Source organism: Phyllopteryx taeniolatus, chromosome 14 (assembly GCF_024500385.1).
Source record: "Phyllopteryx taeniolatus isolate TA_2022b chromosome 14, UOR_Ptae_1.2, whole genome shotgun sequence".
NCBI classification, from domain to species: domain Eukaryota; kingdom Metazoa; phylum Chordata; class Actinopteri; order Syngnathiformes; family Syngnathidae; genus Phyllopteryx; species Phyllopteryx taeniolatus.
Genome location: NC_084515.1, coordinates 24,029,376 through 24,057,119, shown reverse-complemented (window position 1 = coordinate 24,057,119; position 27,744 = coordinate 24,029,376). Strand labels below are relative to the sequence as shown.

Here is a 27,744-nt window from a genome sequence, read left to right as displayed (position 1 = left end):
AATTAAGAAGTGTCTAGAGAGAAACTAATATAGAGCTACACAGGACACATCAGAAAAATGGAAATGAATTAGTACATTACTGCATACGTCAGCCGAGAGGAGTGGCCCATAAGGTTAAAATAATATGAATACAGTATATTAAATATTTATAATATCACCAATGTTATTGTTTTTTTTGCACAGTAATATTGAATTTCGAGTTTATTTATTATATCTTATGTTACTTTTTGGTGAATAATTTAACTTTGCTAAAGGACCATACAACCCATTCCAAATACATTACATTTAATTCACATCATTACGTACTGTATACTGTTACGGTGAAGGTATTCAATTTATACCATGATATGAATTATAGGTCATATCGCACTACATTCTTGCTTTTTACCCCTAATATTTAGAGGTTTATCCACATGAAATCGATCAAGCCATTTTACCCCACTGAACTCATTTTTTGCGCATGTCAGGTTAACGATCCTCGATCATCGGCCTGAATAAGAATACACACACCCTTAGATTTATTATGCAAATGTATTTCACTGTCGAGACTGCTGCAGCAATCCTGCAGATGCTGGAGCAGATTTTAATGACTATTGTCGATTAAAATGACTGTGCCAAAAAAATCAAAAAAACTCTTCCCGCTGCCTGAACCATTTTTACAACCAAATGGCACACAATAAACCATTGTAACAACGTTAAAGCATACGACAACAAGTACGGGAACAACAGCGTGGGACAATAGCACACAACGCCGGTTGAACAGGACGTTCGGAAAGGGACGAAGACCGGAAGGCGCGGGATACAAAAAGCAGAAGGCGCATTCAGCATCATATAAAAATCTTTGTCCTCTGACCTTTAAGCTAATGGGAATCATAATAAAACAAATAAACAAACACCACTCCAGGGACATTTTTTTCAGGCTAAATCTATGCGAGAAACACTGGCGTGTATAGCCCATTTTTGGGGGTGTTGAAGCTCCCTTAAAATAAATAAAAGTGTGCCCAAAATTTGAGAGATTTAAAAAAAAAAAAATATAATGTTTTTACACTGTGTTCATTTTGAAACAAGCTAGCAAAGTGTAAAAACCATACAGCACTTGCTTGAAATGTAATTTCTTAACAACAAAAATACTGTAAACCACCCTCTCTCAAAAATGGTTTGATCAATCCTATCCTTCCCACCTCTCCTTGACACAGTCAGTGCCACTGACTGCTTTAGAAGTCAAATATCCATGTTAACTGGGAGGGCTGGCACTGAATGAGTTAAATGAGTTCAGAGCGTGAACGCGACTACGCAGAGAAATAGATTCCAGTGAATAGTGATCATGTATGCCTACCTTGCTTAAACCAGGATAGATATGTGGCAAATTTCTTAAAGGTCCCATTTTATCACTGTTTTTCGATTTAGCTATAAATAGTCTTTGATGTCTTTTGCGTGGTTTGCATGATAATTTTGTTTGGAAATGCCAAATATTTCCTTTTGCATTCTATTCTAGTTGGTCTTTCCCGCCTGACTATTATTATGCAACATTTAAATTAGGGTTGGGAATCTCTGGCATGAGGCCGAGTCTCTCTCTCTCTCTCTCTCTCTCTCTTTCTCTCTCGCTCTCTCTCTCTCTTATATATATATATATATACTCTTATAAATATATGCACATATATACATACCTATATATGTTTGTATATACGTGTACATGGCGCACCCACACACACACACACACACACACACACATATATATACTGTATATTTTTTAAATATCTAATTATTTATTATAACATTATACAACAATTTAAAAATAATTTTGAAGATATACTCTTCACAAACAACATTTAAAGAGCCATGGGGGGTCTTCCACACCGTGCCATTCAAGGTAGGACCGCCAATGCACACACACGCACTGCTTTTATTTTTATTTTTTTATTTTTTTTATTTTTTATTTTTTGCTGCTTGCTGAGTGGTGACTGCCAAGGAAATTGCCAAGGTGTACCTAGCTTTCCCATATTTTCTGCATGTTTACAATCACATTTCACCGCTGGACTTGAGATAAATTATGTAACTTGACGTTGCATTCAATGTCTCCTGGGGAACGATACTTTACTATCGCTGTGACCACGAAAGTAGCATAACTACTGAAAAAGCTATTTGATGTTGAAATGTAGTTAAACTAGTAGTGTCGCTAGTATCCACCACTGCTGTGTTTGGTTGTAAACCACGTTACCTGCGAAGCACAGCGTGAGACCACTCGCACTTGTTTTACGAGATGAAAACCATAAAGCCTCAGGCAAACGATTCCTAGCCTCGCGAAAAGCTGTGCCGCAGCCCTACAACCGATGTATCTAAGGATTCCTGGCGGATTTTGTATCGATAAGTCTAGTCTGCTACCGATACAGTCGTATCTCTCGCCTTTACGACCTGATATCCGGTTGCAACGGTTTATCGTTCCTGACCCTAATTTAAATGTGCTTTGCTCTGATTGGATCTCTCATCTTCCCCAATTTAGACATGGAAAATAGTTTCGGTCTGATTGGGCCATATCATGTCATCTGCTCGATAGATAGCCGTTCGATGCCTAGTTCAGACTCTTTTCCCTTGCATGAGTTTGATCGTGGGAGTTATTTATACGCATGGAACGCACTTTGAAATATAGTCTATAAGTATACATATGTTGTATTTTACAACAATACTTGACAATATTTGTCATTTTTAATGTCACTGTGGTGGATGAACTAGCGAAGGTTGCATTCAGATTCTGTATTGGTGAGCCAATAATGCAACGCTTGGTGAATAGGACCAATACAGCTAAGAGGAGTGGTGGTGTATGGACCAAGGAAGTGATATTTTCGACAGTACTGTATTACTGTAATGCCTTCATTTCAGGGGAATTGATTCATTAGCATTTCATGTTTTTAGGTTTCGGTTATACCTTTGTCATTCTGCACATTTCAATGAATGAATGCCATACAGCATACTGCATGTTGTGCACATTTGTACATTTCAACAAACAAAGGAAAATAGGAAACAGAACATCTGGATTTTCTCCACATGAAAAAAAGTCTCCATCAGAATTCACCTTGTCTGCTCTACAGATTAACAGATTATCTTTCCGGAGAGCATCCACATGCTGATGCCCATCCTTGCCCCCTCTCTTGCTGTCAAACTTACCCTGTATTTCACTTATGAATGATATTAAGATATACAGTAGTGAAGCAAACCATAATATAAGCATTATTGCTTGTATCCAGTGATTAAAGGTGATGTTTGGTTTAACTGTTTTAGTTCAACATGTTTGTTTTGCTGTGACTCAAACAGTCTTTATGGTTTCAATTCAGATTACTCCTCATAACAACCAAATTCTATACGCTGTTAAGATTCAAAATACTTTTTTTTCAAAATGAAATTTTGTAGTACCTTATTTGCTACATTGCATTGTGGCTGCACAAAGATGAGTCGAATGTTAGTACCGTACTGTTTTAGACTAGACAATCTGTACAAAGTGTGGTTGTGGAACAGGTTAACAGGTTAATCGGAAACAGTTGAGTGTAATGATAACAAGGATGCGACAACGTTCACCACTTTGTGAACAACTGCATGAGCAAATAGTCCAACAGTTTAAGAACAACGCTTCTCAACGTAAAATTGCAAGGAATTTAAGGTCATCATCTACGGTCCATAATATCGTCAAAAGATTCAGAAAATCTGGAGAAAAAGAATGTCAGCGGCAAGGCCGAAAACAAACGTTAAATGCCCCTGACCTTCGATCCCTCAGGCAGTACTGCATTAAAGACCGCCATCATTGTGAAGAATATTGCCACGTGGGCTCAGGAACACTTCAGAAAACAGTTCCTCGCTACATCTACAAATGCAAGTCAAAACTCTACTATGCAAAGCGAAAGCCATAAATCAACAACACCCAAAAACGCTGCCAGCTTCCCTAAACCCAAGCTCATCTGAGATCAATTGACGAAAAGTGGAAGACTGTGCTGTGGTCTAACAAGTCCACATTTCCAATTGTTTTTGAAAATCATGTACATGGTTGTTCTCCGGGCCAAAGGGGAAAAGCACCATCTGAATTGTTGTCCTCTTCATTGAGATGTCACCTTATTGTGGTGGAGGGGTTTGTGTGTCCCAATGATCCTAGGAGCTAAATTGTCTGGGGCACCTTTATGCCCCTAGCAGGGTCACACATGGCAAACAGGTCCTAGGTGACCAGACAAAGCACAGCTACAAAAACTTCTATGAAGATGAAAAATTCAGGAAGACGTTTTCCCTTGCCCGGACGCGGGTCACCGAGGCCCCCCTCTGGAGCCAGGCCTGGAGGTGGGGCTCGAAGGCAAGCGCCTGGTGGCCGGGCCTGGACCCATGGGGGCAGGCTGGGCACAGCCCGAAAGGGTAACGTGGATCCCCCTTCCCATGGGCTCACCACCTGTGGGAGGGGCCATAGGGGTCGGGTGCAGTGCGAGCTGGACGGTGGCTGAAGGCAGGGACCTTGGCGATCTGATCCCCGGCTACAGAAGCTGGCTCTAGGGACGTGGAATGTCAGCTCTCTGGCAGGAAGATGCCGGTCGGACCTGGCAGGCCCAAACGTATTGTGATGGTCTGCTGGGAACGTTTGGCAGAATCCCATGTTCGAAGGAGTTTCAACTCCCACCTCCGACAGAACTTTGCTCACGTTTCGGGGGAGGTGGGGCACATCGAGTCCGAGTGGACCATGTTCCGCCCCTCCATTGCTGAGGTGGCCGACCGGAGCTGTAGCCGCAAGGTGGTCGGTCCCTGTCGTGGCGGCAATCCCGGAACCCGTTGGTGGACACCAATGGTGAGGGATGCCGTCAAACTGAAGAAGGAGTCCTATCGGCATTTTAGGCCTGTGAGACTCCTGAGGCAGCTGGCCAAGCGGAATAAAGCTTTGGTGGTCGCTGAAGCAAAAACTCGGGCATGGGAGGGGAGGACAAAAATCAAACTTCAGGACTGTGAGGCAGATTTACAAACCACTCCCCACCGGGCTACCCACAAAAATCTAAAAATAGTATACAATCACACTATTACTATTAATTTCAAATGAGTTGATCCAGTTTCGCTCATAGTTCTTTCCTCTTTGTTGCCACAATTGAATGTGGTTGATGTTTATCTCCGTGTTTATTGGGTCTGAAAGAGCAAAACAAATTGTGTCAAACTTACTTTGTTGTCTTCATCCTCCGATGACTCTGATACATCCTCCTCCTCCATAAATTCCACATCAGATTCTCCAGGTGCGATTGGAACAATAACTGTCAGGTTTGGGTTAGTCATGTAGCTGTCCTCCTCTGGTATGATGTACTTTTCTCCATAGCGTCCATAAATTCCACCGTTGCTTTCCAGATGATTGGCCACGAGCTTGACCGCCTTAGAGGTCTCTTTGGTTTTCTTGCGTCTGCATTTCAAAGTGTGGTTGAAAAGGTGGACGATGCTTGTGGCAAGCCAAGAGAGACCAGAGTGTATGCGAGCGATGGCAATTTGGATGTTATTCAAATCGCCATCCTCATCCGGAGCTGAGAGGTTGTCAGAGCTGAAAGAGCTGAGTAGCAAGGCGAGGAAGAGATTCAGTACCTGTTGGCAGACAACAAATATGTGCTTGGTAGTGTCAAGAATACAGGAGGATAACTTTTTGCACATTACAGAGATGAGTTGAACTGAGTTATTTAGTCCTTGACCACGCTGTTCTAAAAATGTCTCGAGGGCCATGGAGGGGTGTCTGGTTTTAATATTCAGTGGGTCACATTTAACATTTCTTCATCCAACTACCACTTATCCTTCTCAGGGTCACAGAGAAGCTGGAATCTTTCCCAGCGGGGTATACCCTGGACTGGTCGCCATTCATTTACACGGTCCTATTTACACTCACATTTTGCAACTAAGATACCATCGGGGCAAGTTAAACGTTTTTGAAATGTGAGAAGAAGCCAGTTTATCAGTGCTGAGATTTAACCCCGTAACCTTTGACCGACGGCAGACGTTCATGCCCCATACGCCTTCATGCTGCCTCTGTACCATACATACCGAACTGTACCGTAGCATACCATAGCACACCACACCACACCACACCATACCATACTATCTGTTCATTTAATTAGAAATGACTCATGCAAAATGCTACAGTCACTTGCAGAAATAAGACGATATTTTCGTTTCAGTTTTAGTTCTAAGACAACCAGGAAATACCAACTGCGATTGATTCAATGCCCTCAGAATGAAATGACCTGGATAAATGAAAATATTCACAGGCATATTTAATTATGTTATTGTATTTCCATACATTGGTTTGGGAATACCTTCAATTCTCAGGCTTGTCTTACCATCAGTGCTGACGAGATAAACATCATTCTAGCAAGATCATTGCTAGAATGATTGATTCTAATAATAATTGCTTAGCTGTCGTCTACTTGTCCACTAATGCAATAAAAACTTTAACTTTAATGCATACCCATCTGTATCTAAAGTATCAGTACAGGGTATTCTAAACCAAAACGCTGTGACATACGGCTTCCTGTGCTTGAGTTCAACTATCGTAAACTCAAGTTTCCTAGCATCCAACTTCCAAGTAATCTGTCTACAAGCTTAGAGAGCATCAGCAGGAAACACACACTGCACCGTATGTACACGCGCATGTGTGCATATGTGATTGTGCACAGTTGGTGCACAAGGATCAACTTTAGCCAGTCAGAGATCTGGAGCATGAGCAGTTGATTAGTGATGAATGACCTTTGACTTTATCGCCCCTTAAGCACCCGGGATAATCTCTCGGATAAACAGCTTTCCCGCGATTTATGTGCAGAAGACGTTTCTGGTCACTATACAAGGTGTACTGTCGTCATATGGTCTTTGCGCTAACAATGTAATAGAGTCACTCGTCCGATCCCGCAGGTCCACACAAGGAGTAACAATGTGTGGTTTCCAACTATTTGAAAATCCTCATCTTGAACTGGTGTAACTTTGCCATGGATTTGACAATAACACAGTAATGTAATATGGCAGTATATTTCTCAAAGAGCGTTGGCTTTTTTTTTTTTTATTAATGAAGTGTTAAAAAGTTTCCTTTTTGGTATCATAATGGGATTTTGAAGCACATAGAAAACAACAAATCAGATTCATTTGAGATGATGGGATTAACAGTGGGGCAAATGAGCGCATGGAACCTTGCTCAATTAAAAACAGTTATATGACGGATATAAATGTTGCGTGAATAAAGCTCAGATTTCATCATAATATTATAAATTAGTATTTGATGATTAATTGCATGGCTTTGCAAAATTATTTATTTATTTATGAGTGAGATTCCCTCACAAACTTAAATGCAACAAGCCCAAGACCAGCAGCAGCTGTCTTTTTCTAGCGACCGGCCATCTATTAATCATATCTTGTAATATTTGTTGTTTGAAACCATCAGCTTGACGTTCAAACGGACCCATTAAAAGAGTAAACTTCAGGCCATGTAGTTTTTTTTTTCTCAGGACCCAACATACTGAAAACGAGCTTCATATGTAGGGGGATAAACGCCTTACAGTATTTGGCAACCCCACATGCATCTTCTTTTAAAATTTATGAATTGAACTTTGAAATACTTCACGTAGAAAATAAAATTTCCCAACACTGTGTTTATGCTTACAATACTACTTTATTGTCATCTCACTTTTTTTTTGTTTTGTTTCGTTTTTTTTTGCTACTTTTTCTTCAACATCACGACTTGCTTTATTCTCGTAGTGTCATTATTGTAGTTTATCTTTTTGACCCAAAAGACTGATGGAGCATAGTGTAATTCACTGCTCAATGCTAGGTAAAGTTTATTTAAAATAGTTATGTCTACAGATGGCATAGCATAGTGGTACCAGCATTTACTGTACATTCATGCGCTTTTATGGGTTCGCTTCAGGTTGTCAGTTTCCTCTCACAATCAAAAAATATTCATGAAACTCTAACTTGGCAATTTAAGTGTGAATGTTTGTCTCTACCTATGTGTCAGTGCTGTGATTGACTACTGAGCAGTAGCCTGCCTCTCAAGTCAACAGGGATAGGCTCCAGTTTCTCTGAAAAGGATAGCTGGTACACTAGAACATGGATGGGCTGAAAATGTGAGAGATGATGTACTCACCACCAAGTTCCCAATGACCATGACCAGCATGAACACCAGGATGCAGAGAGGTTGCCCAGCTACTTCCATACAATCCCACATGGTCTCAATCCACTCGCCACACAGCACCCTGAACACAATCAGGAAGGAGTGAAAGAAGTCCTTCATGTGCCAGCGAGGAAGCTGACAGTCATGAGAGATCTTGCACACACAGTCCTGGTAGTTCTTGCCAAACAGCTGCATGCCCACTACAGCGAAGATGAAGACGATGATGGCCAACACCAGTGTTAGGTTTCCCAGAGCGCCGACTGAGTTGCCAATGATTTTTATTAGAGTGTTGAGGGTGGGCCAAGACTTTGCCAGTTTGAAGACACGTAACTGTTCAAGACAACAAGGTGGAGAAAACGTAACATTGGAACAACCTCTATCCTTACCATTAATGACAGAATAAAAATAGACAGTTGTACAATCTGATGTTTACTGTAAATTAATATCGTCATGTGAATCCAAATGTGGATACCGCATTTGCACAGTTATTAAAAGGGGAAATTTAGTAACAAGTTCAGTACCGTACAAATGTTCTTGCGGAACTCAAAGAAAGAATTACCAGTCTGAAGGAGCGAAGAACAGATAGCCCCTCAACATTGGAGAGTCCCAGCTCCATTAGACTTAGGCAAACAATGATGCCGTCAAAAATGTTCCAGCCCTGTTGGAAGTAATAGTAAGGGTCCATGGCGATCAGCTTCAGGACCATCTCTGCAGTGAAGATCCCTGTGAACACCTGAGAGCACAAATACAAGTAGCATCATTACCATGGAAGATTAAGAAACAAAATATCGATTTTAGCATTGTGTGCATTTACTTGCGATTACAATTAATCCTGTACCTGTAACAGCTCTGGCAAAGGATCAATGAAATTGCACTCATAAGCGACAACTTTTTCAATCAGTAAATTTGTTGGTCAATTAATGACTCCTTGTTTAAGAAGAGGAAAGTTTGGCAAAAAGTATTGAACCAGTTAACAGTTGTACTTGCGCATGAAGAAGTTGAAAGATTGCCAAATTAAATGGTGCATTTTTAGAAATTTTACCCGGAAGCTGTTTTTGTGAGTAATGTACAACTAAGTTTCAAATACATTTTGAAAGTTTGGAACCACATGCCTAAGTTTGGTCTTCAGCTGAAAACAGACAGAAATATTTATAATAAATAATAAAATAAAAAATAAATAATGAAGAAATAAATAATAAAATAAAAATAACACTTGTTTCTTGCATTGATCCATCATCATCAATGCAACCTAACTGCTAAAAGATCATCTATATATTATTAGCTCCTTATGGATGAGTTGTTAGACCAGTCGATTTACAGTACACTGTCCACTGACTGGCCAAAAAAAATAAAAAATAATCCTCACCAAATTTCCCACGGAGAGCATGGTGTTGAACTCCTCAGTCATGGGGTAGTGTTCCAGGGCCATGAAGAGGGTGTTCAGCACAATACATATGGTGATACCAAGGTCAAGGAAAGGATCCATCACCATCAACTTCACCCACTCCTTCAGTTTCAGCCACCAGGTGCAACAGTCCCATATCAGGTACTTCTTGGCAAAGGTATACCAACACGGGTGGCACTTTTGTCTGGACTCCTCTAGCTCTGCAAAAACAGACCAAAGTCAAATGTTAGTCATTTTCTTCATGATACTGCAGAACCAATCATCAACATCGGAACATTGTACTGCATGGTGGTCCTGGAGAGAATACTTTCTCAAAACTAACCATCCATGGCATCACTGAAAAAGCTGACAGAGCTTAGTCCTCTTTTTCTGTGCGCAGGAGGATGTTCGGTCACTGTGGGGGATGGCTGAAGTAGAGGCCTTTGGACATTGTCCTGTTCACTGGTGGGCTTCTGTGGGGCAAATATTAATCACAGCAAAATGTTACTATGTCGTAATACTTCTGCTAAGTAAGTAATAGACGCTCAGGGCTCTATATTCGTGACGAGCGCAAATTCAGTGCTGAGTTTGCCGTAACTCTGCGAGGAGGTGGGCTAGACCCGCTTTTGGTAATTTTCTGAAAAAAAATAAAATAAAATACAACTAATCCAGTCTTTATTATTTACAGTTCAGAACAAGATTGGTGACCCGGTCCTCACAATCATCTCTCAGGTATTCGGCAGCATGTTTAATTAGGTAATAATGACGTCTGATACTGTATTTCTTGAGGACCGCGAGTTTCTCTGTGCATATAAGACACGTCAGGGTGCACTAGTGCTCAAGAAAAAAACTAAACATTCCGTCGCCTACGTTTCCTGAAATTGGTTGTGTTCGTTGCCAACCTCTCTTAATGGCAGATTTTGAGAAAGCCATGACTGGGAATGGGTGACAATTTTCCTTCAACTTGGTGTACTTCCGAATTGCAATGCTAATTCACGTTGCCTAACTTGTTGACAAACACAAACACTGCCGAAAGCTGTCATGAGCCTGAGCTATGGTAGCTTATGAGTGAATTGTATGAATTTATTTTTTTAAATGCCCAGGGCAACGACTCGGCAAAAAACGCACGGGCTGCACTAAAACTAAACTTTGATGTCAAATAGGGCAGTAGTCACAAAATATCGTCCCGCAAGCCTCAATTGACTCCCTGGCCGAGAGTTTGAGACCCCTGGTTTGGATGGACTTCCTAACACTAAAATATCACTCCGCCAATAGCATCCCCAAGAGTATACCTTCGCATTGCTGACACGCCCAGCTTGGCGCAGACAGGTCTACCAAATTGTCAAACACACGCTTGCACAAAAATCTAAATATGCAAGTTGTTACACCGAATCACGGCTCCGCCGGCTACAAAAATAGAGCTCTCACTGTGTCCTCCTTGATCCTCTCCATGCTGTAAGCGGGCAGGGAGCTAAGGGTCTGTGGCCCCACTGTCGCGACTCCATTGTGGTCCAGCGAAACGTTGAGCCGTCCGTTTACTGTGAGACTGGGGATGAAGACTTGGGAGCAGTGGCTCCTCACACTGCCTGTCCTCCTCTTCCAGTGTGTTGCAGTTGAACTGGTCCGGCTTCTGAAAGCGTCCCCATGGATGCTGTACTCGTCATCCCCGAAGTCAGCCTCTGAGTTGTTGCGCACCCGGAATGAGCTGAAGATGCTGATCTGGCTTCCTCGCCTGGTGCTGAGGGGGTGAGAGGAGAGTGTGGCCAGAAGGGGGTGGGCTGGAAGGGGAGACAAAGGAGGCTACACAGAAAGATACATTTGTTCTAATTAGGGATGCACTTTATATAATTTATATATTTACATGTGGAAATTTATCTAGCAATCAATGCACTGATTGGCTGCATGAGGTACCTTTGGCTCATCTAGTGGGTCAAGCTTGTCTTCAGCTTCCTCGGCAGTTTCTTCCGATAAGGTCCTGTGAGATCGCCTCCTTTTCGTGCTGCATCGCCTCATACTTCCTAACTTGGCACAGAATGGAGACAACTCCGGGGACAAGATGGAGTCGGTATCCTGTACTTGCCTTTTTGCTGCGAGCTTCACACAGAGAGTAACTACGTTAAATCGGAACGACATGCAAATCCTCTCCGACTGCTCGCTCAGCACATACTCTTTGCTCCCGACGGAGATGCTCCATGGCCATTTGAAACTCCCTCTCCTTCTGCCAGGCCTCAGCAATGGTCGCCTGATTCTGCTCCTCATAGGCCATGGCGACAACGGCCAGGATCAGATTGACCAGGTAGAACGAGCCCAGGAAGATAACCAGTACAAAGAACACCATGTAGGTCTTTCCCGCTGAGCGAAGAGTCTTGAAGATGGAAAAACACAACACCCTTGTCATAATGGTAAAATAAACTACTGTACTACAATGTATTGCTCGAAAAGCAAAGCACTGGATCTTAAAGTGGTCTTAAAACGGAAGTCACACTTGTGAAATGCTAATACCAGTTTAGCAACATTAGCAACAGTAGAATAAGATGTCAAAGGCAATGACGATTTTACAGGCGCACAATGCACATACGCCGTTGTCCTGCTAAACCCCCCAAAATAGGGTTTAATTAAAAAGAAAAATGAATTCTAAATACATTGAATTTATTATCTCATAGATTACAATAATTGGTGACATTTTTTAACTGAATAAGTGCTCTAACAATGTTGAATTAAGAATTTTAGCTTCCGTACGATTTCATTCATTTACAATGTTTAAATAATGGATTTCGGGACGTTTATTTTTAAATTGACAATGTATGAGTGGGTGAAATGTACTGCACATAACACTATGTATACAAGGCCTGATTATACAATGAATTTGATAATTTCTTGGCTGAGCAGTTTGGAATTAGAGAACAATGGTGAATTGAAAAGTGAGACTGAACCTGGTGAAATAGTTTTTCCCAGTAGTCTTGGGTCATGAGACGGAAAAGTGCCAGAAAAGCCCAGCCGAAAGTATCAAAGCTGGTGTAGCCATAGTTTGGATTTCTTCCAACCTTGAGGCAGTCAAATCCTTCTGGACACTTCCTGTAATGGAAGTGTACATAGATGTTATTAAAGGACAGTCTGGATTAGCAAAGGCAGTGCACAATTAAATCAAAAGCATCTGGCATAGATATAGTATACTGTATCGGTGATAGCGTGTGTGCCGCTGTAACGGGGTTAAAAACATCAACATTCAGCCTCGTGGCCTTTGACTTGGCAGCAGAGAGAAGCGGGCGACTCAGTAAGTCCATATCACTGTTATCATCACTATTATTTCAACTGAGGAGGGCACTTGAAATTCATCCCACTCTGCTGCACTAAAATGCACCACAGCAGAAGAGATTATATGCCAAGACAGATGGATATCAAACAGAGGTTCAAATATTTTTCCGTTCGTTGCCTCCATTTCTGAGCTTCATTGTCATCGTGGTGGCATTACAGCAAATATTTAGGTCCGGCAGCAAAGATCAAGCCGGGCTGCCGTGTCAATCTGAGTGCAGAATAATTTCATAATGACTGGGAGACAGATGGGCAAAGAGTGCTGCTGTGAGAACAGCTGGACATCTCACCAACAACCAGCCGGCTGGGCTGCTAATATGCAGCAGTGAGGACAGAAAAGGCTTCATCATCATCATCATCATCATCATCATCATCGTCTCATATCGCTTACCTTTGCTGCAATCCTCAACACGTAAGGTCAGAAATGAGCTGACCTTGGAGTCAAATGTAACAATTCAAGACAACCACCAGTCTACCACTTGCACCTCGCCACCGAACGTTTCGTAGGTAATAATAATCAAAATAGTGTCATCTAATGATTACAAGACCTGTAGCAAACATTCTGTTGTTACAAAGAGAATACTGCTTAGTCTTGATTGACACAATCAGAGAGGTATTCATTTAACAATATTCATTAATGGCGTGGAGCTGCTCTATCATACTGAGAGTTGTTTTTAACACATTGCTTCTCACATGTAAATAAGAAGGTAAGCAAAATATAAGAAACTCCTGTGCACAGCCATTAAATAGAGCGGGTGCACCTTGAAAGTAGTGCACTTGTTACCCGGTGCTACTGTAATGTCCAAATATATCATGATTACATACACATTGGCCATTTGTTTGTGCCCTGCGACTGGCTTGTTGTGTTTTTTTTTCAATTTACCATAAAGCTATAGTCCTTTATCGATCTACTGTATGATTTTTGTATTTATTTATATATTTATTAATTTTTACAACTATGGAACCTTTTGCCCAACAATGTAAATACAAACGTGAATATGGCGCACGTATGCCCTCACTATGTACAGTATAGCGTTACTATTGTAAGAGATGTAGCCATTGAACATGTTGACAAAGCAGCGTTTAAAGAAAGTTTGCACTTTTCAAAAGTAGGACAAATCTTGAATCAAAACAGGTAGCTCTGATCTACTTGTTGTGTTGTTATTTATTGTGCTACGTTTTTGTTAACCAACTGGAAACTTGATTGGCAGTATATTGCCTGTTTATATCGCCGTGCCAAATTTGTTGAAGTGCAATTTTTGGGAATAGAGCTTGAGTCTGTTTTATTTATACTGAACAAAAATATAAACGGAGCTGTTGTCCGTGAACTGAATGTTCATTTCTCTCCCATAAGCCGTCTCCAAAGGCGTTTCAGACAATTTGGCAGTACATCCAACCGGCTTCACAACCGCAGACCACGTGTAACCACAGCAGCCCAGGACCTCCACATCCAACATGTTCACCTCCAAGATCGTCTGAGACCACCCACCCGGGCAGCTGCTGCAACAATCAGTTTGCATAACCAAATAATTTCTGCACAAACTGTCGGAAACCGTCTCAGGGAAGCTCATTGCATGCTTGTCGTCCTCATCGGGGTCTCGACCTGACTGCAGTTTGTGGTCGTAACCGACTTGAGTGGGCCAATGCTCATATTCGATGGCGTCTGGCACGTTGGAGAGGTGTTCTCTTCACGGATGAATCCCGGTTTTCACTGTTCAGGGCAGATGGCAGGCAGCATGTGTGGCGTCGTGTGGGTGAGCGGTTTGCTGATGTCAACGTTGTGGATCGAGTGGCCCTTGGTGGCGGTGGGCTTATGGTATGGGCAAGCGTATGTTATGGGCAACGAACACAGGTGCATTTTATTGATGGCATTTTGAATGCACAGAGATACCGTATACACCTCGAGACAACGCACGGCCTCATGTTGCAACGATCTGTACACAATTCCTGGGAGCTGAAAACATCCCAGTTGTTGCATGGCCAGCATACTCTCCGGACACGTCACCCATTGAGCATGTTGGGGATGCTCTGGATCGGCGTATACAGTATGACAGCGTGCTCCAGTTCCTGCCAATATCCAGCAACTTCGCACAGCCATTGAAGAGGAGTGGATCAGCATTCCACAGGCCACAATCAACAAGATGATCAATTCTATGCGAAGGAGATGTGTTGTACTGCGTGAGGCAAATGGTTGTCACACCAGATACTGACTAGTTTTCTGACCCCCCCAAGACCCTCACAATAAAGCAAAAACTGCACATTTCAGTGTGGCCTTTTATTGTGGCCAGCCTAAGGCACACCTGTGCAATAATCATGCTGTCTAATTAGCAGCTGTTATATGCCACACCTGGGCATATGGTGGGACGGATTATCTTGACAAAGGAGAAATGCTCACTAATACAGATTTAGACAGATTTATGAACAATATTTCGGCCTTTTGTGTACGTAGAAAAAGTTTCAGATCTTTGAGTCCAGTTCACGGAAAATGGGAGCAAAAACAAAATTGTTGCATTTATATTTTTGTTCAGTGTATATTTTTTCATCAAATATATTTATAGTTCGACATTACAGTGTCAATGTTCACTATTCTTGGAATTAAAAGTGAATTGTTCTTAAAAAGGATGTACTTGCATTATCATGACATCAGTGGCATAAAAAAAACGTGATAGTTTTTGGGAAAATATATCGTGTGGTAAAAAATTTGCTATCATGAGAGGCCTAAACACATATAACATATTGAGAGAGAGCAAGAGCAATGGGTAACACGAAAAGATCGTACATTCATTAATTCATTTTCCGTACCGTTTATCCTCACTGGGGTCGCGGGCTTGATGAGAGAGGCGGGGTACACCCTGAATTGGTCGCCAGCCAATCGCAGGGCACGTACAAACAAACAACCATTTGCAATCACATTCACACCTACGGGCAATTTGGAGTCTTCAATCAACCTACCATGCATGTTTTGGGGATGTGGGAGGAAACCGGAGTGCCCAGCGAAAACCCATGCAGGCACAGGGAGAGCATGCAAACTCCACAGAGATGAGGCCGGATTTGTACCATGGTCCTCAAAACTGTGAGGCAGATGTGCTAACCAGTCATCCACCGTGCCGCCTATATATATCTATATATATATATATATATATATATAGATATATAATTGAATGTGTATTTTTGTGCACTCTTGTAGCCTAGTAGTATCTGTGCAGGCTTTTCTGCGTGTGTTTGTGTCATCATACCCTATCCAAAGCTTTAATTTGGAAAGGGATTACTTGTTGGAATACACTCAAAAGATTAAGCATCCTCTATGTTTTACGTCCTCCATCCTGACCTGCTTAATATCTTGTCTCCACAGCCAGCCTCAGGAAGTTCCATCAAAATAATACAGTAGCTGATGATCACTTTGTTGAGAAAATATATTAGCAATGGAGATACCAATCTGACAAAACCAATATTAGCCAGGATATTTTTTGTCAAAGACAGTATGCACATACAGTATTTGCATGTGGAGAACAAAACAAATCATCATCTCATCACTCTTATTTTTACACAGTCCTAGAGACACACAGGTAAAACAGAATAAAAGATTAAAAACCTTGATATGCGTGTCAGTGAACTTGTTCCAGAAAAGGCGTGAGCACAATCAACAAAAAACAGCACAGCAGTAACTTGTAGGTAAACTGTGGAACAGCTGGATCGGTCTGATCTTACTGACCTAAAATGATGCAGTTTCCCCTTTAATGCCCTTAAGCGTATCTGCTTTTCCCTCTGAAATGAACACAAGTCACTGAGTCAGATTTGACTTCTTAGGAGATTAAGTCCCTGTGCTTTTTTGGAGGATAGGTGAGGAGGGAGAGATTAAAACAACAACATTCAAGCCTGACTGATTCCCATGGAAACGGGGAAATAACCTCCAACGTCATGCCGTAAAATAATAATTTGTTAAAACCGCTGTCTATATCAGCTCTCAGTTGACTTTAAAATGTTCAACAAGCTGCCTATTAAGATCTAATATCAAATAGAGTCATAAAGATTGGAATTTGTTCGTCTCTCTGCACGTTTGTCAATGTGCCTGTTAACAATAAACAAGTTAACAATAAACAAATGTTTTATTATTTTCTACATTGTATTTTTACACACTTTCTTTACACTTGTATGACTTAAATAAAGTTTAATAATAAAACAGCTTTAATATTTTTTTTATGATGGAAACCCTGGAATAGATTATTTCTATTTTCTGTGCAACATTTTATGTTTGACCTTTAGGGTTGTACTGCCCAATCAAATATTTGAACTGGTACTTTAAGGGTACTGTATCAGTCTTTTTTCTTCTTTTATTCCTTGGACTGTCACCTTGTTGCTGTATTGTATATTGTCTTAATTGTATTATTAAGACTAAATGAAATGCTAAAGGAAACTCATTTCAGCCGCTTTTGTATCTGGGATCTTCTTTCCTACCCTCACCTATGGTCACGACCCACAGCCCATGACCACAGGTGAGGGGAGGAATGTAGATCGACCGGTAAAGTGAGAGCTTCACCTTTCGGCTTAGCTACTTCTTCACCACAACGGACACCACCGCAGATGCTGCACTGATCTTCCTCACGATCTCCCATTCCATTCTTCCCTCACTCGTGAAAAAGACCCTAAGATACTTGAACTCATCCACTTGGGGAGCGGGCACGCCACCCTTTTCTGACTGAGGACCATGGTCTCAGATTTGGAGGTGCTGATTTTCATCCCAGCCGCTTCACACTCGGCTGCGAAACGCTCCAGTGAGAGTTGGAGATCACGGCTTGATGAAGCCAACAGAACCACATCATCTGCAAAAAACAGAGATGCAATACAGAGGCCACCAAACCGGACCACCTCTACGCCTCGGCTGCACCTAGAAAGGGTTCGGTACACCATACTCCTGAAGCACAGAACTTCCCAAGGGACACGGTCACTGTTTTCCATGGCCTCACCGTACCCTGCCCCCGCCCCCTTTTTGCCTCAGTGACCATCAAAGCAGCGTTCCGCTTGGCCAGCCGGAACCCATCAGCTGCCTCAGGAGTCCCACAGGCCAAAAAGGCCCGATAGAACTCCTTCTTCAGCTTGACGGGATCCCTCACCGCTGGTGTCCACCAACGGGTTCGAGGATTGCTGCCACAACCACCTTACGGCCACAGCTCCAGTCAGCCGCCTCAGCAATGGAGGCGCGAAACATGGACCACTCGGACTCAATGTCCCCCGCCTCCCCGGGACATGGGTGAAGTTCTACCGGAGGTGGGAGTTGAAACTCCTTCTGACAGCAAACCCAGCAGACCCTTACAATACATTTGGGCCTGCCAGGTTGGACCGGCATCTTCCCCTACCATCGGAGCCAACTCACCACCAGGTGGTGATCTGTTGACAGCCTCCGCACTCTCTTCATCTGAATGTCCAAGACATGCGGTCGCAAGTCCGATGACACAACCACAAAGTCGATCCTCGAACGGCGATCGAGTGTGTCCTGGTGCCAAGTACACGTGTAGACACCCTTATGTTTGAACATGGTGTTCGTTATGGACAATCCGTGATGAGCACAGAAGTCCAGTAACAAAACACCACTCGGGTTCTGGTCAGGGGGGGCGCAAGTCCTCCCAGTCATACCCTTCCAGGTCTCACTGTCATTGACCACGTGAGCACTGAAGTCCCCCAGCAGAACGATGGAGTCCCCAGTGGGAGTGCTCTCCAGTACCCCTCTAAGGACTCCAAAAAGGGTGGGTACTCTGAACTGCTGTTTAGGCTACCCTCTCATCCACCGGGGTGAACCCCGGGGGGCAATAAGTATACCCACACCTGCTCGGCGCCTCTCACCATGGGCAACTCCAGAGTGGAAGAGAGTCACACCCTTCTCGAGAGGACTGGTACCAGAGCCCAAGCCGTGTGTGGAGGCGAGCCTGACTATATCGAGTCGGAACTTCTCGACCTCACACAGCAGCTCTGGCTTCTTACCTGCCAGAGAGGTGACATTCCACGTCCCTAGAGCCAGCTTCTGCAGCCGGGGATCGGATCGCCAAGGTCCCCGCCTTCTGCCACCGCCCGGCTCGCATTGCACCCGACCCCTATGGCCCCTCCCACAGGTGGTGAGCCCATGGGAAGGGGAGTAAGAACCATTATGCAATAAGTGTATTGAGCAACTCTGTCTCTATCTCATGTTGCATTTAAAGTCTATGGATTAAATTAAAATCAGTTGTATTATTATTATTATTTTTTTTTAAATTTTTTTTACATGGCAGATGTTTAGGATTAACCACCATGAGGTATTAGAAATACAGTACATTCGTTCAAAAATTCCATTAAAAAAAGCGCACTCTTCCTTTTTTGTCTATTCACCTAACAAAAAAAAAAAAAAAAAAGAATAAAATATATATATATTTTTTAAAAAACAACCTTCAGTCACATAAAGCATTTGTTGAAACAGGAATTCAGATTGACACAGATGGGTATTTCGTTCACTATAACCCCTGAACTGGGCCTGGCGTGGGGAGAGTCATCCAGTTGTGCTTGTTTCAAAAGCATTTGCAGATTTATAGGATTATTCCGTATGTAGGCTGAGTAGCAATATTTGGATGGTGTCACACATTTCCTGTGACAGGCACAGTGTGACACCAGAAACAGTCCTTCACTGCACGTAGGATTGTTGTACATGTTGACCGATTCTCATCACATCTATTACCCCATACATTTAAATTGCTTATGAACCAATTTTATTTGGTAATCGCTGCGTATTATGTGTTTGCAATTCGGTCTGATACACTTCTAAGAACTCAAACGGCAAAATTTCTTTTCACAACCATAGCAGCAGAATATCAATCAATCCAATGATCCAGTGATCCAGTCCACTCTGGTTCAACCTCATCATTATGTGGAGCTTTTGAGATGATGAAATCCCCAAAGATTCCTCTCTCTCCAGCTGGCAACTCCGTTCCTCTCGGTACAGGGTGCCAGTGGGACTATGGCGATAATCCACACTGCATGTCGTCTTGCGGACAGCCTCTCACGCGATAACACTCCCTCACAAAACAACCCCCCCACCCCACCCCCCACCCCCAATCCCTCTGACAGGATCAGTCCTCTATACATTATGTCATGGACTAAAATATAGAGCCACATCATCTTGTTTTGGTATCTCTTTGTGCTGGTTCTGTAAAGACTATTTGCACCAAGCCTGGGGCCTGTAAACATGACACGCATGTGATCAAAGGCCACTAGATGTTTTACTATTACATAACATCATGCAGATGATTTACAAGTTAACAACTTACCCTGCATCACTGCCATATCCACATATCAAAGCATCCTTTGCTCCTTCAACTTTGTAAAAATTATCTAAAGAAAATGGGAACAAAAACAGCATTCTCTTAAATGTCATATTCTATCTTGAGAAATAACTATATCACATCATAACGGATTGAGTTTACCTTCGCTGGTGAGAAAGTCTTCCCTGGAATTCCAGGTTCTGTTGTTGCAGATGAAAGATGTATTCGGACTATAGGAGGAGTTGACGCAGTGTGTGACGCTGCGAATACACTTTTGTCGCAAAATCCCCATGAAAAGCTGCAGGCCAATGAGGGCAAACACACTGAGACAAAAGACGGTCAGGATCATCACATCTGCTAGCTTTTTCACAGACTGGATCAGAGCTCCTACGATGGTCTTCAGACCTGCGTGGATGAGGGGATTTCAACATATGGGTAGTTGGTGCATAGCTGGAATGAATGAGACCAGATGTCAAACAGCTTGGAACTGTGTATTACCGGGTATAACTGAGATGGTTTTTAGGGCTCGTAGCACTCTGAAGGTTCTTAGTGCAGATACATTGCCAAGGTCTATAAATTCTGTTACATAACTGGAATTAGAAGAAAACATCACAACAATTATTGATTCATATAGTTCAATCCTACAGCATCATTTTACATTAATAGAGTCCATAATATTGGAATTGGGACATTAGATACATTTTAAATAAAAGGTCATTGCAATTCATTTGCAAATAGTGCTCTTTAGACCAACGATTCCCAACATTTGTGTGTCATGAGGGATCATCAGATGTGCTGAAATGATCCAATTTCACTTAGTTGGTCCGAAAACTATTGTTAATTTACTACAAATAATGTATCCTTGTTCATCTATCTATGTCACCGACAAATAGTCTTTGGTTGGCCCTGCACCACATTCATTGAATGTTAGCTTAGCTTAGCATAGCTTAGTTTGGAGGGGTTCGGTGCGTCTATCGCAAATCAATCAGAATTTCCGTATGTTGTTATTATACTACACGGCACCCTTCCAAACGCATGGCAGGGCCAAGTCAATCATTCAAATGATCCTTCATCATGCCCTTTCAGACTAGCATGACTCAAACGACGTAGCATCTTCAAAAGATCTGATACACAGCCTGCGTTGTTGGTCGTCAAAATATGCTCACTGATATAGCACACAATGCAGTCGTCACAAAATGATATTGTTACTTACGCCATGACGATGACACTGAAGTCCAACCAGTTCCACGGGTCCCTCAAAAAGGTAAAAGGAACTACACAAAATCCACGAGCGAATATCTTTATTGCTGACTCAAAAGTGTAAATGGCAGTGAAAGTATATCTGAAAAAAAAAAAAATAATAATAATAGTAGTGAACAAGAATAAGAAAAGTAAAAACAAAAGAGAAGGCAAGAAACTGAAATGTCAAACACAGATCTGGCTGAAACAAATTGATGAAAATACAGAAATATTAATATTACGCAGCAACTAGTACTGTGGAGGAATATAGTTTGAATATTTTTTTTTTTTAATCCCAGGAGTTCAGAGAAAAATCCACATTACTCATTTCAATAGCTATTTAAGATAGAATTTGATTAATAATAAAAAAATCAATGAAAACCTTGATGACACTCTCATGTCCTTACTCTGCCACCGGTTGGCATGCTATTTATTAGAAGTCACCTAATAGAATCATGTTACTATCTAATCTCAATCTCAACAAAAAATGAAATATGAACCCAAGCAACACAGTGTTGCTCTTTAATTTAGTAGTATGTTTATTATAGTGACTATAGTTTGAAGTAGTGTAGAAACTGCAATCGACTCCCGCATAGGGCGCCGTTGCGGCCAATCCAACGTGATCATGAGTCTCATTTGACTCCAATTTAGCAATCAGACGGCAGAAGTCAGTCACGTGACCCCATGTTTGTCACATGACCACACGTGTGTCCTTCGTGGGCCAATCAAAGTGATTGGGGGTGGAGAACAGTCGAGTGAGAATTTACTTTACTGACTCCGAAAAACAACAGTTTTGTCATGCTACATAGTCTTATATTATTGAGTACAATAATTGACTACCCACCTCTGGAGACAGCTAATAATACTGTTAGGACTTACTCTAGGTGTTTGGTCCAAGGTGCTGGGTCAGACATAGCCATGAAGAAACAGTTGGTCAGAATGGTGAACATTATGAACAGGCTGAACAATGTGGACAAGGAGTTAAGGAAAGTGTACTGCTAAATGTGCATTTACACATATAAATTCAGTAATATTGGTTTGCGATGACAGAGGACCATTACAAAGCTGTATCAAAAATGTAACATTCGCAGAGAAATTAGAATCAGGAATTGGCTTATTCACAATGACATTGTTTAATGTATTATGATCACTAAGCAATCAACTTAGATACAATGTGATGCAACGCATTATTTCCACCAAAACAAAAAGGATATGAATGGACTAAAACTTTGATGGCGATCGACCTGATGAAGTGGAATGGGCTGAATATGTAAAGAGCAGATGTGGCACTGAATCTGAAGATAGCCTTCCCTTTGTTAAGTACTATAAAAGTCTGGCGGGAAAAACAAAGACACACAAATCATAATTCATTTGTTAATAACATTATGTAAACAGCAGACATACCGGTAGATCTTCTATATGTGGTCTGGTTACACTTAATGTTGACTTAAACTACGAAAAAAGTCGAAGGGTTCAGTCGAGCATCTGCATACTGTAAACCTCTGCTCTAAGCGCTTTTGCTTCCAAGAAAGTGTCATGCATAAAAGCAAACTCCGAAGCAAAGCAGCCTGAAACCTTTCCCCAACAGATGTGGCATTTATTTAAATATTTTGTCATCTGTGGATAATCCATAAGCAACCCATTAATGGCTCAGATCTGCCAACAAAGCAAATCAAAATCTAAAAAAAAAAAAAAAACAACAAAAACATTGTATATAATGAAATGCTGGCATCAGAAAAGCTTAAATAACATTTTAACATTACTGATGAGGTTAAGTACTGTATAGGGACTGCAATGCATGACAAATGTCAAAGTTTTGTTTGACTTGAGAGGCATGTTTCTCCCCAAATATGTTAGCCAAATTACAAAATGTAACACTTTAGAGGTTCCGCTGTATAAGCATTTTGCCACAAGCCAAGCAAAGTGAAGTACTATTGATGATAATATATAATAATAATATTATGATGCCTTTTATTTTAAGATGCCCAGTGACCCTTTTCATGTGCATAACACAAGTACATTTATTTCTTTTAGGAAATGAACAGTATTATAGATTTCAAAATAGTTTCTTAACTGGTGGTTGGTGATTAAAACCGTGTAAAAAAACATGGATTTGGCAATCTATTGTTCAAATGTAGTGTACATTTGCCACAATACTCACAATACAATACTCACTCTCTTGTTCTTGAAGTAAAATGGATCAATGTCTTCCAGTGGTACCCCAACAAGTTCTGAAGGGATGTCCCCGAAGATGCGCGGCAGCTGCTTGCCCGCCTCCAGGTCCACCCTGGGTTTGGATGACTCCACGTTCTTGTGGGCCTCCCTGTAAACCTTGGCATTCTTGGCCTGCTCCTCTGCAATCCGCTGCTCCAAGGCAGCCAAGGATTCACGAGTAAACAGCCGCAAGCCATCAGGACCCGTTGGTAACAGCATGGCTGCCATCTTTTCATCCTGATTCTTCTGTACTAGAAATTACTTACAGCTAGAGATGGGCAATAAGGTTGAAGACATGAAATGAAATGACAAAGTCAAATAAAAGAGGAGATAATAATCAAGAGACAAACTGACAAGTTGAAAAAAAAACATGTTAATTACAGACATTGCACTCTTCAAATAATGATCATGATGATACAACTCATCAAAGGGGAGCTGAAGGTTTCTCTGTCAGTTTTCCTGCAGAGCTTGCAAAAAAGAATTTACACAGTATTACACTCGAGATGCAGGTGCTGGTTATCAGATAACTAGTTTTGGTTACCATATTTTCACGACCATAAGGCACACTTAAAAGTCTTAAATTTTCTCCAAAATGGACGGGGCGCCTTATAGGGCTGTAAAATCTGTAAATGTTGTTGTGTGACTTTAACGAGCGATCCGCTTGACTGACTGGGGGGATTTCCTGCTGACACGCTGCTTATATAGAGGGAAGGCGGACGTGACTGAGGACATCATGCAGACGTTAAAGGGGGAAGGGTGCGCGTGACAGAGGAGGCCAAAGACACGCCCCCAGTAGGTATGTGCATCGGTTTGGCTAAGGACCCACGAAAATGGCACTTACGAAGAGACACGCTTACGAAGCACAGTTTAAACTGTAAGCTGTCAGTTACGCGGAGGAACATGGGAATCGAGCAGCCGCGAGAGAATTCAAGATCAGCGAATCCATGGTTTGCAAGTGGAGGAAGCAGGAAAACGAGCTTCGCCAAGTCAAGAAGACGAAGCTGAGTTTCCGTGGAAACAAGGCGAGCTGGCCCGAGTTGGAAGACCAACTCGAGCAATGGATTAATGAGCAAAGAACAGCCGGGAGAAGTGTCTCTACAGTCACCAGTCGACTGAGTGCAATAACTCGGAGCTTTCCATCATTCCGGGAGGCTTGACGAAGGAACTCCAACCGCTGGACATCGGCGTAAACAGGGCGTTCAAAGTGAAGTTGCGAGCGGCGTGGGAGCCATGGATGACAGATGGCGAACACAGCTTTACTAAGACTAGCAGCGCCGGGCGAGTTACGCCACAATTTGTGAATGGATTGTGGATGCTTTGGCTAACGTGTCTGCTTGCACTGTTGTTCGAGCTTTCGTAAAAGCGGGTCATCATTTCTGAGGAGCCGCACGGCAACGAGACTGACTCCGACAATGACGAGAGGGAACCCGGCGTGCTTGATGGAGAACCTGCCCAGCTGTTAATTTCGGATACAGAACATGAGGACTTTGATAAAAAAAATAAAATAACGTGAGTACATTGTTAAATACTTCAATTAAGTACAACCGAACTCAGTTTTGCTCCCGCTGCCTTTTTAAAAACATTGTTTAAGCGTGCATGCATGCTAGCGTATGTTTTAAGCTAGCGTATGCTTTACCATGCCTGCGCCCAATAATACGGTGCACCTTATGTATGTGTTAAATGCAGAACTAGACCCCATAACTGAGACTGCACCTTTTAATACGGTGCGCCTTATGGTCGGGAAAATACGGTAATCAGTGAATCTGAATTTGAACCTTGGCTCAGTTTCTCCTGTGTGGAGTTTATTTGCATGGGCTTCGTCGGGGTGCACATACGTCCTCCCACGTTCCAAAAACAAATTCTAGGGGGACTGAATACTCAATACTGCCTACAGGTGTAAATGTGAGTGTGAATGGTTAATTATCAAAACATGCCAGTCCGAAGTGTACTTCGCCTCTCGCCCAACGTAAGCGGGACTATAAGGAGAACAAGCGGTATCGAAAATGGATTGATGGATTATTTCCGTCTGATAGTCGTCAATGCTGGTTCACTAAAAATAGTTCCAACATCAGCACAATAGCATTGACATTTAGAGACTGGCCAAAACTGAATGGTCAACTAACCATAAGATCATATGTAAGTCTTTCTATATTAAAAAAAAAAATGGTTGCAATAAATATATGAGATTGAAGTTTATATTATAATTTCTAAAAGTAAAAAAAAAAAAATTCTGACAATTTCTGGCACGTGCACATCAAGTGCTGCATAGGTACCCTATACGTCGGTCACGTGAGCGTGGGAGTATAAAGAGGCCTTCAAGGACGCACTAGCCAGTGTTTGTGTGGAAAACGCAACTATTTATGCTCCAACTTAGAGGCATGCCCACACCACGTATGGAATCATTCTTTTGGAAAGCAAAAAAAGGGGGAGAGCCGTTAAGCCGCCTGGCCGAGGGGCCATTGTCAGTTCACCAGAGTCGTTGGGTCGAAACTCCCTCATTGATATTCCATTCAGTTGTAAACTGGTCGTGGAGTTACCTAATGGTCAAGGAGGCCGTGCTGTTTGTTGGAGGCAGAATTATTGAATTTCTTTGAAATGATTCAAGGACGACATTGTAAGTGGCTGTCCTAAGTCCCCTCCTCTGTTAAGCAATTTTTTTTCTACCTTGGTGTATATGGCTTCTCTCACTCCTCTTTCAAACCATCTTTCTTTCCTGTCCAGAACATAAACATTTTTGTCTTCAAAAGAGTGCTGCTTCTCTTGGAGGTGGAGGTAGACAGCTGAGTCTTGACCCGAGGCGTTTGCCCATCTGTGCCATGCGTCTGCTCAGTGGTTGCTTGGTTTCCCCAGTGCATGTATCTACATTCCCCATTGGAGAATCAAACAACTTGCATTAGAATATATGGGTGTTAAATGTTTGTAATTTCTTAAAGGTTCCATTCCATCAAAATGCATTTTCTTCCACTGTTTTATGCATAACATAGGACAAAATTAGTCTGTGACCTGGTTTATCGATGCGATTTTTCAACAGAACTCAAGCATAAGGCTTACAAAACGGGTGGATCTGAAATCGCCATCAGTGTGACGTAGTTTCATCAATTAATATTCAAGTTCCTGCCCACTTTGTGATTGGTACACGCCCACTCATCCTGGGGAAAACTCATCTGCCTGAGATATTTAAGACATGTGTGGAGAAAACCAGGCACTGCTCATCACCTGTCCAATACAGCCCCAACAGTGAAGCATGGTGGTGGCAGCATCATGCTGTGCGGATGTTTTTCAGCTGCAGGGACAGGGAGACTGGTTGCAATCGAAGGAAAGATGAACGCGGCCAAGTACAGGGATATCCTGGACGAAAACCTTCTCCAGAGTGCTCAGAAGAAATATAATTCCATTCAAAACAAACCTTCATAGATTATAGATTCAGGGCCCAACAATTAATTTTACATTATTTGGGCTTCCAGCTCATAAAACCCATGAAATCAGGAATTCAAAAAAATTGAATACTGAGAAGAAATCATCCCAAATTTTGCAGGCCGTAAATGTTTTAAACTGAGTGTCATACACTAATCATCTACTAAACTCAAAACACCTGCACATGTTTCCGCAGGTGTCATTAAATTGTTTCAGTTTGTTTCAATATGGGGAAGACTGCAGACTTGACAAGTGGCCAGAAGACCATCACTGATACCCTCCATAGGATGGGTAAACCACAAAAGTTGATAGCTAAGGGGGCGGGCTGTTCACGGAGTGCTGGGTCCAAGCATATCAACGGAAAGTCTAGTGGAAGGACGAAAATTGGCAGTAGAAGATGCACCAGCAAAAGAGATGACCGTGGGATTCAGCGGATTATCAGAGAAGATTCAAGAATCTAGCAGAAATCCAGAAAGAGCAGAAGGAGGCGGGAGTCACAGCTTCAAAAACCACCACATTCAGACGCATCCGGGAGAAGGGCTACAATTGTCGGGTTCCTCGGGTCAAGGGTCAAGGTCCAAGAGTTTGGAGGAAGACGGGTGAAGAACAGAACCCAAGCTGGTTGAGGTCCAGTGTGAAATATCCACAGTCAATCATGATTTGGGTGCAATGTCCAGTGCAGTTGTTGGTAAACTCTGCTTTCTTCAATCCAAGGTCACCGTAACAGTCTACCAGAATGTTTTAGAGGA

General features: G+C 42.1%; 1 protein-coding gene across 2 annotated transcripts in view; it reads right to left on the bottom strand.

The window, feature by feature from the left end:
- LOC133488824 (sodium channel protein type 4 subunit alpha-like) overlaps nucleotides 1-27,744 on the bottom strand; it is a 47,599-nt gene that overhangs the window by 17,144 nt on the left and 2,711 nt on the right. For both annotated transcript variants that reach the window (XM_061797213.1, XM_061797212.1), the window contains exons 2-17: nucleotides 23,543-23,849; nucleotides 22,583-22,700; nucleotides 22,247-22,337; nucleotides 21,342-21,470; nucleotides 20,627-20,718; nucleotides 20,291-20,533; nucleotides 20,135-20,198; nucleotides 12,467-12,608; nucleotides 11,701-11,898; nucleotides 11,445-11,627; nucleotides 10,962-11,333; nucleotides 9,877-10,006; nucleotides 9,516-9,754; nucleotides 8,709-8,882; nucleotides 8,123-8,479; nucleotides 5,176-5,583 (exon numbers count right to left, since the gene is read on the bottom strand). In XM_061797213.1, the coding sequence (XP_061653197.1) occupies nucleotides 5,176-5,583; nucleotides 8,123-8,479; nucleotides 8,709-8,882; nucleotides 9,516-9,754; nucleotides 9,877-10,006; nucleotides 10,962-11,333; nucleotides 11,445-11,627; nucleotides 11,701-11,898; nucleotides 12,467-12,608; nucleotides 20,135-20,198; nucleotides 20,291-20,533; nucleotides 20,627-20,718; nucleotides 21,342-21,470; nucleotides 22,247-22,337; nucleotides 22,583-22,700; nucleotides 23,543-23,809 (3,207 nt within the window). In that variant the 5' untranslated portion in view covers nucleotides 23,810-23,849. The remainder of the gene's footprint in view (nucleotides 1-5,175; nucleotides 5,584-8,122; nucleotides 8,480-8,708; nucleotides 8,883-9,515; nucleotides 9,755-9,876; nucleotides 10,007-10,961; nucleotides 11,334-11,444; nucleotides 11,628-11,700; nucleotides 11,899-12,466; nucleotides 12,609-20,134; nucleotides 20,199-20,290; nucleotides 20,534-20,626; nucleotides 20,719-21,341; nucleotides 21,471-22,246; nucleotides 22,338-22,582; nucleotides 22,701-23,542; nucleotides 23,850-27,744) is intronic.